Source organism: Electrona antarctica, assembly GCF_951216825.1.
Source record: "Electrona antarctica genome assembly, chromosome: 19".
Lineage (NCBI taxonomy): Eukaryota > Metazoa > Chordata > Actinopteri > Myctophiformes > Myctophidae > Electrona > Electrona antarctica.
In genome coordinates, this window is record NC_136800.1 from 26,902,299 (window position 1) to 26,917,052 (window position 14,754).

General features: G+C 45.5%; 1 protein-coding gene across 1 annotated transcript in view; it reads right to left on the reverse strand.

The window, feature by feature from the left end:
* LOC306943077 (calsyntenin-2-like) overlaps positions 1 to 14,754 on the reverse strand; it is a 67,298-nt gene that overhangs the window by 1,340 nt on the left and 51,204 nt on the right. The window contains exons 13-17 of the mRNA XM_079529281.1: positions 9,503 to 9,765; positions 7,910 to 8,077; positions 4,960 to 5,105; positions 4,175 to 4,295; positions 2,110 to 2,276 (exon numbers count right to left, since the gene is read on the reverse strand). Of these exons, the coding sequence (XP_079385407.1) occupies positions 2,110 to 2,276; positions 4,175 to 4,295; positions 4,960 to 5,105; positions 7,910 to 8,077; positions 9,503 to 9,765 (865 nt within the window). The remainder of the gene's footprint in view (positions 1 to 2,109; positions 2,277 to 4,174; positions 4,296 to 4,959; positions 5,106 to 7,909; positions 8,078 to 9,502; positions 9,766 to 14,754) is intronic.

Genomic DNA, 14,754 nt, shown 5'->3' on the forward strand with positions numbered 1-14,754 from the left:
TCAGCCCATATCTACTCTTACTACTGTACTACTGTAATTAATGTATCCTCCTCCTTACTGACATGTTTGCACTATTGGTGAGATGCGAAACTACTTTTTGCTGTGCTGTACTTGTACTGTACATTGACAATAAATTGAATCTCATCTCATCTCATCTCATTTCTATGGCCGAGGGTCGTTAGACTGGTGGGGATGGGCAACAACAACCACATGCAGCCCAGTATCTATTGCTATCGGGGGAGGGTCGGGGTTACTTTTCTTCCTGGAAATAAAAACGTCTGGGTTTCCGAGGCGACTTTGTACTTGTTCAAATCAAACGGTACACAGTACAGTACAGTACAGTACAGTACAGTACAGTACAGTACAGTACAGTACAGTACAGTACAGTACAGTACAGTACAGTACAGTACAGTACCACTCACTTCAGAAGGGTCTGAATTTTTATATAGAAGGGCAAGCTGAACTAGGGCTGTCCCCGACTAAGGATTTGTATAGTCGAAATTAATATGAATAAATTTGCTGTTAGTCGACTGATAGTCGACTGAACACCCCCCTGCACCCCCCCCCAAAAAAAACAACACATTTGCATTAAGGTTGGGCGATAAGCTCTCAAGGCGCCGCGTCCTGCCTGTTTTTGCAGCGCCGTTCGCTACGCGTTGAGAGCTTGTAGATCCGTCTATTTTTGCAGCGCAGCTGCGCAGCCAGGGTAACAAAATAAAAAATAAGTTACAGGTGGAGATGAAGTGAAGTTGGAACGGACAAGCAGCTGCAAGCCATGAAGCCAAGCTAACATCACAACCACTGGCTGGTGACAGTGTTGTTAGCCGCAGCAACATGTAGCCTGCCCTGGTAACTCTCTTGCCTCCCCGCACCGTCGGGGAGGCTGATCCACAAGCTCTCAAGGCATCGCGTCCTGCCTGTTTTTGCAGCGCCGTTCGCGACGCGTTGAGAGCTTGTAGATCTGTCTATTTTTGCAGCGCTGGTGTCGGGGTTCGTTCACGTTGTCAATAAAAAAATAACCTAGATTACAGGCGGAGATGAAGTTCAATCAGTGGGTTGAATCAGTAGCTACGCGCTAAGCTAACGATCCCCGACCCTACACTAACACTAGCAGCCTGTTTTTTATTTTCCCCCCGACTTCACGGGTGGCGCATTGGGATTGTGATGAGACACGAGACAGCAGCAGGGCCGGTCCTGAGCAATCTGGCGCCCCCTCTTTTTTTCTTTTTTACTCTGTCCCAAAAATTGAGGAGACACTGTGGAGGCACTGGGGGGACAGTGGGGACACTGTGGAGGCACTGGGGGTCCATTGGGGAGGCACTGTGGGGACACTGGTCACTGGGGAGGCTCTGTGGAGGCACTGGCGGGACATTGGCACTGGGGAGACACTGGGGAGGCACTGGGGAGGCACTGGGGGGGCACTAGGGGGACACTGGGCAGACAGAGTTGGGACAGAGTAAAAAAAAAAGTAAAAAAAAAAAATGTTTTTTATTTTTTTGGCGCCCCTCCCCCATGGCGCTCGAAGCCGTTGCTTCGTCGGCCTGTAGGAAGAACCGGGCCTGGACAGCAGTGTGCATTCTGTTGTGACTGTATATTATTAAACTGCATGGGTCTGGACTCCGGAGCATAAACAACATGTAGGCTACAGTACAGTAGCCTCCCTCGGCTCGGTCCCTCCCAGCCTTTACTCTGGCTGCCAGAGTGTTCCCCGATGCTGCGGTGCGGGGACTGGGAGCATACCATTATAACGGAGGGGTTTTCCACCCGGCCCAAAAGAAAAAAATCGTCCCGACTGTTTTTTTTTTTTTTTCTTGTTTTTTTTTGGTGAACATCGACTGAGAGGTTGTCAGTCGACTGAGACCCGTTCCGATCGATTAGTCGACTATTCGACTAATCGAGGTCAGCCCTAAGCTGAACTGACCTCAGTGCCCTTTGTGGGGTGTAGGGCTCCAAAATGTCTGACAAATATAAAAGGGGCCAGGCCATGCAAGGATTTATAAGTGAATAAAATAATCGTAAAAATCTATTCTAAGAGTGACAGGGAGCTCCACAACACTGGCGTTATGTGCTCTTGCTTTTTTGTGGAATATCACAGACACACAGCCTCACCTCCATGGGGTTAACAGTGATGGTGAGGGCAGATGTGTCCTTGCACTGTGTGGATGTGTCCTGGTGCTGTGTGCTGTGGATCCTGTAGATGCCCATCACCGCCATGAGCACTAGACTACTGATGCACACCACTATCACCACTGTCACTGATGGAGAAACAGCACCACCTAGAGGACAGAGAGAGACATCACCACAATGATGGACCATAGCACTGCTACATAGTACAAGTTAATATTGTTTTGGTAGGAGGTGAGACGTAAGAGAGATTTGAGGAAGAAAGAGAGAGAGAAAACAACAACAACAACATATTTGAAAGTCGAATTTCCAATAAACAAGTACGTTTTACACATCAGGGTGGCAGTGGCCGGTAGAGCGGCCCGATGGGAACCGTGAGGTTCCCAGTTCAATCCCGGGCTCCTCCAGAGTCAGTGTCGAAGTGTCCTGCTATTTAAAGCGCTTTGGATAAATGCGCCACAGTCAGAACGACGAGGCACCAGGAAACAATTCCACATTCATTTTTCCCATAGGCGTTTCAAAAAGTATTTATTTAAAGATCAGTAAGCCTCGCACAAACAGCCGAGTTGACAAATCATGACAATAAACAAAAAAAATTGGGACGAACAAATAATTAGAAAGAAAAAGTGTTGTACCCTTTTCTTCTAATTATTTGTTAGGCCCAATTTTTTGTTTATTGTCATGATTTGTCAACTGAAATCGTGCATTTCCCATCAGTCAGTCAGTCAGTCAGTCAGTCAGTCAGGGAATGCCCCCATATATGGTGACATCATCAGGGATGGAGATCCCTGATGTCATCAATATTAATCCTTCTCCCTTTTGACTGATACCTCTCCATTTAAACTCTACGGGCCTGCCCCAAAGTTATTAGTGCGGCCCGGAAATTAAGGCCCGGCCCTGCCCTGCCTTGGCCCTCATCAAACCCTGTACACTCAAGACACTGCCTCTGCTGCCACCCTTAGAACTCCATATATGGAGCTTACATATTCTGTTGATCTGACCTCATCAAACCCTGCACACTCAAGACATGATCCATATATTGCCAGCCGCCAGTACAGAATTCATTCCATATGTTGATCTGACCCCCCCATGCCAAAGCGCCAGCGCTCGCCCATACATAGTCTGCTGTCCCCCGGTCGGATGTGTGCACGCGACCTCGCCCTCAGGCGTCTCTTACTGGTACTTTTACTTAAGTATAAGCTTCTTTCAACACTGCTGTTTGGACACCGTCATGCTGTCTAGCTTTACCTGACACGTGTGAGTTGAGGCTGTGGATCACCACCGGATAATGAACAGGTCTCTTTACCTGACACGTGTGAGTTGAGGCTGTGGATCACCACCGGATGATGGTCTCTTTACCTGACACGTGTGAGTTGAGGCTGTGGATCACCACCGGATGATGGTCTCTTTACCTGACACGTGTGAGTTGAGGGTGTGGATCACCACCGGATGATGGACAGGTCTCTTTACCTGACACGTGTGAGTTGAGGGTGTGGATCACCACCGGATGATGGACAGGTCTCTTTACCTGACACGTGTGAGTTGAGGCTGTGGATCACCACCGGATGATGAACAGGTCTCTTTACCTGACACGTGTGAGTTGAGGCTGTGGATCACCACCGGATGATGAACAGGTCTCTTTACCTGACACGTGTGAGTTGAGGCTGTGGATCACCACCGGATGATGGACAGGTCTCTTTACCTGACACGTGTGAGTTGAGGCTGTGGATCACCACCGGATAATAAACAGGTCTCTTTACCTGACACGTGTGAGTTGAGGCTGTGGATCACCACCGGATGATGGACAGGTCTCTTTACCTGACACGTGTGAGTTGAGGGTGTGGATCACCACCGGATAATGAACAGGTCTCTTTACCTGACACGTGTGAGTTGAGGCTGTGGATCACCACCGGATGATGAACAGGTCTCTTTACCTGACACGTGTGAGTTGAGGCTGTGGATCACCACCGGATGATGGACAGGTCTCTTTACCTGACACGTGTGAGTTGAGGCTGTGGATCACCACCGGATGATGGACAGGTCTCTTTACCTGACACGTGTGAGTTGAGGCTGTGGATCACCACCGGATGATGGACAGGTCTCAGGTGCTGTGATTGGGCAGCCATGTGATTGACATGCTCCACGGGCACCGTGTGATGGAGAACACTGACCTGAAGGGGTGCATGGCGGGACAAAGATTAAAGGATACAATTGCTACACGTTCAGTATATCAATGAACTCTCTAGATTCAAGGGTTCCCAAATCCCCAAATCCCCCCCCAGTGTATGAACCACTGCTGCTCTAAAATGTACTGTGCAGAAATAAAGTGACGGAATGAGGGCAATAAAAAGAGACCTTAGAACTGAAGAACTAAAATACAAACATTATGCCTATACGTTATCTTGAGGTACAGGCTTCCTTTGCTTTGTCAATAACAAGATTCCCATAGCAGATACAAAATAAATGCAAAAATGGCAACCCTAGCTATTATCATACAAAGTGAACTACAGAATAGAAAAGAGAAGAATAATCATCCAACACCACACAATACACAATACTGAAATTGTGATAAAATGCTTTGAATAAAATGTTGAGTAATTCAACCATTCTAACACTGTTTCTCAACACAGGGTCCGGTGACTACCAGAGGCCCAAATGGACCCTCACTGTATCTCTGAGAGTGTACAGATGGACCCTTAAACTGGTAGTCCTTGACATTAACAATGTTGGGAATCATTGAACTAAACTATACTGGAACCCCGTATGAGTCAGTGGATTTTGTGTTGTGCATTGTATTTGCGTGGACCCAGTGTTGTTTGAAGGCAAGGCACTGACCTCCATGTTGAAGTCATTGCTGGTGTAGCGTCCGTTGAGTTCAGAACAAGTGAGCCTGAACTTCCTGCCACTCAGTGCGGACGGACGCCAGTTCCTGTACCGCACCTGTCTCACAGCCTGCTCATAATGAAGCATGGAGTCCACACCTGGTAGCAACCGCATACACAGGAGAGCAGTGGTTTAAAGTGCATGTACTCAAGTAGGCTACTGTACTTAAGTGGAGTATGTCCAATTTTCAATACTTCTACTTCTACCCCATTACATCTCAGAGACAAAATATATTGCACTTTTTACTCAACTATTTTAATACTTTAATTACTAGCTATTTTGAAGATTTTGAAGATTTTTACAAAACTTACCACTTCAACCCTATACAATATACATACTTTGGCTATTTGAAATAGCCGATCTACAACGCATCGCTTTACATGACAAACTTGTGAAATGGGACATACTGCATTATGCATTTTGACACCAATACTTTTGTAATCTTACTTGAACGCCAGACTTGCTCTACATGTTGTAGAGTATTTCAACAGTACTTTCAACGGTATTGGTACTTCTACCTAAAAAAATGTCAATACTTCTTCCACCACTGCAAGAGAGCATTCATCCTCTTCATGCTTTTTAGTTCGGCGTTTCCCAAGTTAATTCTGGTCCCTAGTAGGAAGGAACTGCTGGTACTGCTGGGTTTAGATTCTAGGACATTGTGTTCCTCAAATGTCCCAGCATGTCTATAACTATATAGTCTCGGCAACACAGGTGTTTTGGTTTTAAAAAAAAGAAGAAAAAAAAAAGCCTGGGGGAAATATGGTCGAGGAGTGGGAGTGAACTTTCCTAACCAATCAGAGTGCAGAGGGGCATCGTGCCAAATTTGGTGACGTCAGTGTTCTCCCAATAGGGAGGACCAATAGGGAGCCGCCGTCGGGTTCCAGCCCTATAGTTTGAATCAGAGCCATCTAATAGAAGAGTTGCGATATTGAGGGGGCAGAAAACAGCCCGGTCACGTGGTTCATGTACTTGTGCGAGCCCATAGACTCCAATGCATTCCGTAAACTTCCGGTTATCTCCATGCTCAATAGAAGTCTATGTAGAATTGGACTGGCCCCATGAAGTGAATGTAGGTAGTCTGCGTAACTCTGTCTGACTCTGGTTTGAATCCGCTTGTCCTGGGAAAGGGCTCATTCTTTCAGGTTAATGCCACGAGTGGCATGGATACATATGTGGCCAGATTTGGCAATACTGGTCTTGTGAAAAATGTTGCGTATTTTCAATATTTTAGGAACTAAACCTCATAGTTAATTCAATATGAAAACACACAGGCATGCATTTATTTAGTGAGATACATGACTCACCCTTGCTATTCAGAGACTATGATATCCTACCCCAACGTACTTTGCATGAATGAAGGTGTGGGCTCTCTTCTATCTCTATTGTCCATGAGGAGTGCTCCCAACCTCCTGCAAACAAAGTTCTAGAATCATTGTTCTCCCCATGAAGTATAGTATAAGAAGGAAAACACACTTCTTTTGGACGGACATGATGCACAAACAAAGGGAATAATATTCAAGTCAAAACACTATTTTACAGCGATAGGCTGGTTTGGCAAAAGCATGACGGGAAGAGGATTGTTGCTAGCAGATTGCTATGGAGGATCAATATGAGTTGTTATTTATGCATTGTTCATTTGTACACACAACAATTTTTCGGCTCCCCTAAATAGTTCACTGCAAACCGCCTCCCTCCCTCCCTCCCTCCCTCCCTCCCTACCATATATGGAGATTCCTGAGGTAGAGTTGGTGCCATCCTATCCTATATGGAATTTACTGAGGTAGAGTTAGTGGTCTCCTACCTTATGGAGATTCCTGATAGAGTCCGGAATTACAAATTTACTAAAAGTATTGGCATCAAAATATACTTAAAAGTACCAAAAGTAAAGTACTCAAGAAAGACGCAGGAGTGCAAAGCACCAACTGTGGTGATATCTATTCTATGCTGTGTGATTCTATGTGTGAGCAAGCAGAGCTGGCCAGATGTATGGAGAACCGGGATGACTTGAAGCAACGATGGAGGGCTCATCTGAGGACGACCTAGAGAGAGACTCATTATGCAGAATGCCCCATCTCAAGTGTTGAAATGTATACAAATCGAAGATCTCCAAGCTCACAATGTGTCGCATCGCGACACAAGTGTGAGCTTTACAGCTTGTAGATCGGCTTGTAGATTGGCTATTTTCAAATGGCCGAAATGTACTGTATATAGGGCTGAAGTGGTTAATGTATGTTTTGTAATAATAATCAAAATCTACAAAGTAACTAGTAACTAAAGTTTTCAAATAATTGCAGTGGAGTAAAAGTACAATATTTGTCTCTGAAATGTAATGGAGTAGAAGTAAAATCACTTAAAATTGGAAATACTCCAGTAAAGTAAAAGTAGCTCAAAATGGCATTAAACTACAGTATAGTGAGCCTCCTACCATATGTGGAGATCATGAGCCTCCTACCATATATGGAGATCATGAGCCTCTATCATATATGGCGATCATGAGCCTCCTACCATATATGGAGATCATGAGCCTCTATCATATATGGAGATCATGAGCCTCTATCATATATGGCGATCATGAGCCTCCTACCATATATGGAGATCATGAGCCTCTACCATATGTGGAGATCATGAGCCTCTATCATATATGGAGATCATGAGCCTCTACCATATATGGAGATCATGAGCCTCTACCATATATGGAGATCATGAGCCTCTACCATATATGGAGATCATGAGCCTCTACCATATATGGAGATCATGAGCCTCTACCATATATGGAGATCATGAGCCTCTACCATATATGGAGATCATGAGCCTCCTACCATATATGGAGATCATGAGCCTCCTACCATATATGGAGATCATGAGCCTCTATCATATATGGCAATCATGAGCCTCCTACCATATATGGATATTCCTGAGGTGGAGTTGGTGGCGTCCAGGTGTTTCCCCAGCAGAGCGTTGTGTGTGATCTCCAGACTCTCTCGGTCAGGGTCCAGCTCGTCTCCCATCACCACCACGTCACAGTAGTCCAGGTTGAGCATGACCTCCATGACCCCGGACCTGGGAGCTGACATACAGTATACACAGGGGTTGTAACCAGCATGACCTCCATGACCCCGGACCTGGGAGCTGACATACAGTATACACAGGGGTTGTAACCAGTCGACCACAAACCATTAGCATGTACTTATGATGTTGTCACTAATTATTACTGGATAAATATAAAGTAATTATCAGGATCTGATCGTTAAATAAATAAGAAGGCCAAAAAGGACATTGAGTGCTGGTGTGCATGTGTGTTTGTGTGTGTGTGTGTGTGTGTGTGTGTGTGTGTGTGTGTGTGTGTGTGTGTGCGTGTGCGCACTCGTGTGTGTGTGGTGTGTGCAGGCACGTGCAGAGGGGGGGGCTAGGGGGGCTTGAGCACCTGCCCTTTTGCAGAAAGTGCCCTTTTTCCAAAAAAAAAGACTTTTTTTTTGCCACATAAGGACATGTGGGGGGGGGGGGAAGTGGTGGGGGGGGGCAATACGAGCTTATGTGGGGGACCAATAAGGGCTTGTGTGGGGGGAAAACAAGGGCTTATTTGGGGGGCAAATAATGGCTTGTGGGGGGCAAATAAGGGCTTGTGTGGGGGGGCAATAAGGGCTTATGTGGGGGCCAAAAAGGGCTTGTGTGGGGGGCCAATAAGGGCTTGTGTGGGGGGCAAATAAGGGCTTATGTGTGGGGGCAAATAAGGGCTTGTGTGGGGGGCCAATAAGTGCCATTGGCCCTTCAAGACGAACATTTGACAAGTAATGATAAATTCCACTATCATAATGAATTATCTTTTAATCTGCCATCAGTCAGTTTTAGTTTCAGACTAATGAGAACATATTGCTTATTTTACTGTCCAATGACATGAAATGGCACAAGGGAAGGACTTTACAAAAAGACCACCCCCAAAAATCGGCGCGCGCTGCGCGCGCCCACACATGTGCCCTTTTCTGGAGTTTGAGCCCCTGCCCCCCCAGTGCTCTCTGCACGGCCCTGGGTGTGTGTGTGGTGTGTGCGCGCAAGCGTGTTTCTTTTTTTCTGAAATTTGTTTAGAAACTGTCTGTCTGTCTGTCTGTCTGTCTGTCTGTCTGTACATGTCACCCTGTCCTCAAGTCTGTCCACTAGAGGGCCTGCAAATGCAGCTCTTGTGTGTAGGAATCATGCCAGCTGTGTCAAATTGAAAATAATTGAACTCTGGAAGTAATCGTAGCCTCTAAACTTCAAAAGCTCAAAACATCAGTGCACGAGTCGGGTGGTGGTGCACATGCTAATCTCTGGGACGCCAATATTGTTTCTACACTGTAAAATCTCCAGTGTTAATGTAACTCTGAGAGTGTAGAAATAGAACAAGGGGTCCATTTGGGTCCATTTGAAAGCCAATGGTCTCCAGACCAACATTGTGCTAACATTACATTTAGAATGTATTGACATCTGCAATGGCAAACAGTGGCGCGCCACACACCTGCACTGAATGGTGAGCTGTCTCCCTTGACTGCGATGCTGGTGATGTGCACCTCTTTGAAGGGAGCTACGCCAGCCGTCACGCGCAGGTCTGCGGCAGGCATGACAAGCCGATGGGATCCTGTGATGGCGATCCTGGGCTCGTCGGGTGTTAGGGCAGGCCTGGCGAGTCGATGGGACCTCGTGATGGTGCTCCTGAGTGGCAGCACCCTCACTACCATGTCGACGTCTGGTATGGACATACAGGAGTCCTCCCCGAAACACCTGACACACAAACAGTGTGACACACAAAAAGTAGCAATGTCACACAATGCAGAAATTCTATGTTACGAGTAAAAGTCCTGCATTCTGAGTGAGTACCAATTATAGGAAGATAATGGTTGAATATGAGAAACGTCAACTCCTGCACGGCCCCATCGGATGTCTGACTATTACAACACACTGCTGTCTGTGTGTTCGGTGTTCCTAACCCGCTTCTGCCTACAGCAAAGTTAAATCACTTGAATGCCAGCATCCATTTTCTGGGGGGAACATTAGCCAAAAATAGCAGATCCACAAGCTCTCAGTGCATCATGTAGATAGGAAAAAAGCGGACCAAGTGCAGTTGCAACTCAGGTCCGTTTCAGTAAGATTAGTGGGTTTAAGTAGCTAAACTACATGCTCCTGTGAAATGTGTGCTTTTCTGCAGAATGCAAGTACCATATAAACAAGACAGGCAGAGAAGCAGGCTTTGAACATTTCAGTGAGCTGGTTGGAAACGCAGCAGGACTGACTGAGACGTGTGAGCACCATGGAGAGAGACATAAAGGGAGACTGCTCTGAAAATAATCCAATGAAAGATGCATAGCTATCAGTAAACACAAAGTAAGGAAATAAAATGTGCATATTGCTTTTAAGTCCACTTTATGCCCCTCCAAGTCTTTCCGTCTTTGATAGGTTGTCATACTTTGGTTGCTACAGATTTCATAACAGATGGCTGTTTGAAAAAAAAAGAAAAAAGACTCAACACATGCACAAAAACCCCTGATTGCTTTTAATTAGCTGAGACACACGGTTCCAATTTCAAAGATGGAATGTTTCAGTCATTCAGAGTGCATGTCAACACAGAACCATGGTAGGCTACAGTGAAGCGCAAATAAGTAATGAACGGCAGCCTCACCAGCCTTCACACAGGACGTTGAATGAACCAAAACCAGTGCTTCCATAGAACCCAGGATACCACTCAGTGAAACTTTTTAATGAGGTAACAAGGCGAACTGTTTGAAAGTATCTCTGGCTTGGGCTGTCACAAATTGTCTGGTATGATCCTACAAACAGTAAAGTCACAGTATGGTAATGAAGCATTATGTAATTCTTTCTGGTTTTCCTGACTGCAGTCGAAGGCAGAAGAACATTTCGCACACCATAGCTCCCTTCTTTTCATAGCTGAAAAGATGTTGGTTATTATACAAAAAGACATTTTGTAACTGACTAAGTATGATAGTTACTGTATAATGTGCTGTTCCGCTGAGCTTATAATGCGTTGCGACGAGCACTTATAATAGTTGTCATGTTGTACACATGCCTAAAATTCCTGATATCTGCGCCGCTCTCATTGTAAACCATGCATTTAAAACTCTACCTTGTCACTCCAGTGCTGCATGAACAGCGCTCAAGCTGCTGTTTTCTGCCCCCTCAATGACGCCACTGTCCTAGTCTTCATCACTCTGCGTAAGGCTATCCTGAAGAGGTGGGTTGTGAGTGTGGTTTTGAAGGAAGTGAGGGAGGAGGTGCATGTCTTTAACATGGTTGGGGAGTGTGTTCCAGAGTGAGGGGGCAGCAACAGCACAAAAGTGTTACCACATGTTCTAGCCTACTATAACACTCTCAGACTGACAGTGACAGAGAGAGAGAGGGGAAGAGAGCATTAGCCATTAGCCAAACATAGCAGATCTGAAAGTTCACATCGCGTCACGTTTTGATGCGTTGACAACTTGTAGTTGTCAGCTATTTTTTTTTCTTTTTTCGATTTGGCGTAGAAAAAAGTGAGGAGCACAGCGAGGGCAATATTTACATCACCCCGATGATGTAAATAAATAAATACTTATGTACCCTAAACAAAGCCAAGTCCATAGACTTGGCTGCCACTTGACGTAATTTTGGAAAGTCATGCATTGGAGGGGCTGGGCAAAAATCCCATACACTTGGTTGCCACATGACGTAATCTTCAAAAGCCATTTATTGGAGGGATAGTGGTCCAAGTCACAACTCCAGTTTACCAAGTCTAGAGGGTTGTAATTGAGTACCACAGACGAAAAACAGTCTAAGTCCAAATTTCAGACTGACCCCTCCACGAAAAGGCCTCGTTGTCCTGAACACTTATCTATCATTTATATATTATGGATCAATAGTGTGGACTTAGACTGTTATTCGTCTGTGGTACTCAATTGTTAACACATTGTCTGCTGTTGATGTTTTTAATAGCCATCTGATGTCTGCGATTGATGTACATACAGTATATACAGTGCGTTTTATATTGCTTATGTGGATCTGAACCGGCACCGTTAAAAACAACTTTTAGCCCTGAGCCGGTTGCTAATGCCTTGCTCACCCCTGCACGCCCGGAACGTCCTTGCGCATGCACAGACTTAGACTAGCCTACTGTTATAATTAGGATCTTACTTTTCTCGAAAACTATGTCGCTGTCCGTTGTGCTGATCAGACATGCAAGGTTTGGATCTGATTTCTGATTTTCGCATCGCCATTGAAATATAAACGTTTCTCAAGAAAGAGCTAGTGTGAGCTAATGCTAACATTAGCCTTTTCTTACAATGGTGGTGTGCAAGCGGGGAAAATGGAAGAACTTGATTAGTAATCTTCCCAATTCCGTCCCCGCGCAAGCAATTTACCACTTGTGGCCACACGGCTAAATGTTAACGTGCTGTTTGGCTATAGAGTAGACCAGGCGGGGGCCAGCCCTGGAGATGAACCTTTCTTTGACTGACGGAGTGATGAGCTTACAGCGCTGGGCAGCTCGCCGGTGGATCATTCAGTGAGTTATGACTTTAATTGTGGAGAGACCTCCTGACTAGTATAAATGCATTCAATAAGAGGCGCGGCCTGGACTAAAATGACAGCAGCGTTGATGCATGGCTCCAATGAACAGCTGCGCACAATGTGGAATCTACTTCTACAGTGTACTACTACTATAAACATAAATATATATGCCTACATGTGTGGTTGACATAGGTGGCATGTGGGAATTACATTTAGGTAGGCTAGAATTGCGTTGGGAGGGACTCGGATTTATTTATTCCCCCAGATGGTCTAAAAATGGTCTAAAAATGTATCATAATTGTACCAATTATTCATACACAGCACCAGGATGAAAGGTTTCTGTTTCAAAATGAAAAGGGAGGAGGACATTATTAAGACGATGTATTTGTTTACTTTACTATTATGACATTATCTGTGCTGTCATGTGCAATTTAATTTGTAAATAGTGGGCGGCGCGTATAGGAACCAAGGTTAATTAAATAAGGTTAGGAAGCGAAGACCGTACGGTGGACTTGATCCCTGGAAGGAAAGAAACATGTGCAATTGAGACCAGGAAGTTTTACATGCACAAATTTGGGCATGTACAACTTCCTGGTCTCAATTGCGCATGTTTCTTTCCTCAGGGAGCAACATGGAGTCCACCGTACGGTCTTCGCTTCCTAACCTTATTTAATTAACCTTGGTAGGAACTAGGAAGCGTCGTCCAATCTCTTCAAATTAATGATTAACCTACCTTAATGCAGCTCTATGTAACGTTTCGTCTTGGCAAAATGTGATTGAACACACGTTTTTTTTGTCTGCCTACCCAGCGCTGTTTACACCACTCTGTGCCTACCCATAGCCTTGCCTAGCCTTACATACCCGTTGCCTATGGTGGTTAATGTTTCTCAAAGTGTGGTCCCTTGAGGAGGTTTAGGGGAGTCTGCAGCTATAGTTAATAAGGCATCAAAACCAGTTTAACCAGTTCATGGGGCACGGTGGCACAGTCGGTATAGTGCTGTCGCCTCACAGCTAGAAGGTCCTGGGTTTGATTCCCGCTGGGGGGGGGGGGGGGGTCATATCCACAAAGATTGGACACATGGTGAACTTGTAGATCAGCTGTTTTTTCAATATTTTCTTGAAAAATTTAGACAAAACGAGAACCATTTGGAATCATGAAAAATAAAATAAAAGGGGAACCACCCCCCACCCCCCCTATCCCCCTTCTCTGTATGGGTTAGGCTGTTGTTCTGTGTTGGCTCAGGCTGTGATGTGTTGTTTCGTTGTGTTTGTGTTGTTGACACATCAATCCATGCACACATGACTGATTAATGTGCCTTCCACAATCCACACTGTTTCTGTTGTTTTGAAAATACAAATCTTATTTCACGCCAGTAACCGCGCCTGGTCTCTCATTTCTAGGAGTCAAGCTGTGACAAAGTAAACACATTCTGCTCTCACACACCATTACTCCCAACAGCCTTATACTAAAACTATGGAGGTGTAGCGCAGAAAAGTGTTTCCCTTGCTGCACGACCAGTTCTTCATGTCATTTGGAGACAAAGGTTAACAGAAACAGAACATCTGACAAAGAACAAAACATGGAACTCTGTGTGTGTGTGTGTGTGTGTGTGTGTGTGTGCGTGCGTGCGTGCGTGCGTGCGTGCGTGCGTGCGTGCGTGCGTGCGTGCGTGCGTGCGTGCGTGCGTGCGTGCGTGCGCGCGCGTGCGTGTGTGTGTGTGTGTTTCTTGAGAAGTATACTGTACTGTCAATACTTCATACTACAACTCCAATAAATCTCAGATGATAATATTGTACATTGTACTCCATGACAACTTTAGTTAGTTGTATTGTTGATCCATCCATCCATCCATCCATCCATCCATCCATCCATCCATCCATCTTCAACCGCTTATCTGGAATTGGGTTGCAGGGGTTACAGAGATTTCCAGTCTTCCCTTTCCAGGCATTATCAACTTCCTCCAGGGGATCCAGAGACGTTCCCAGGCCAGTGTGAAGATAAAATCCAGGTCTGCCACGGGGTCTTTTCCCAGTGGGACGTGCAGCGAGGACCTCCCTAGGGAGGTGTTCGGGAGGCATCCGTACTAGATGCCCAAACCACCTATAGCTGGCTCCTTTCCAAGTCAAGGAGCAATGGTTCTACTTCAAGTCTTTCACCTTACTTATGACTGAACTTCTCACCCTATCTCTAAGGGATATGTAACATAGGTTACATAT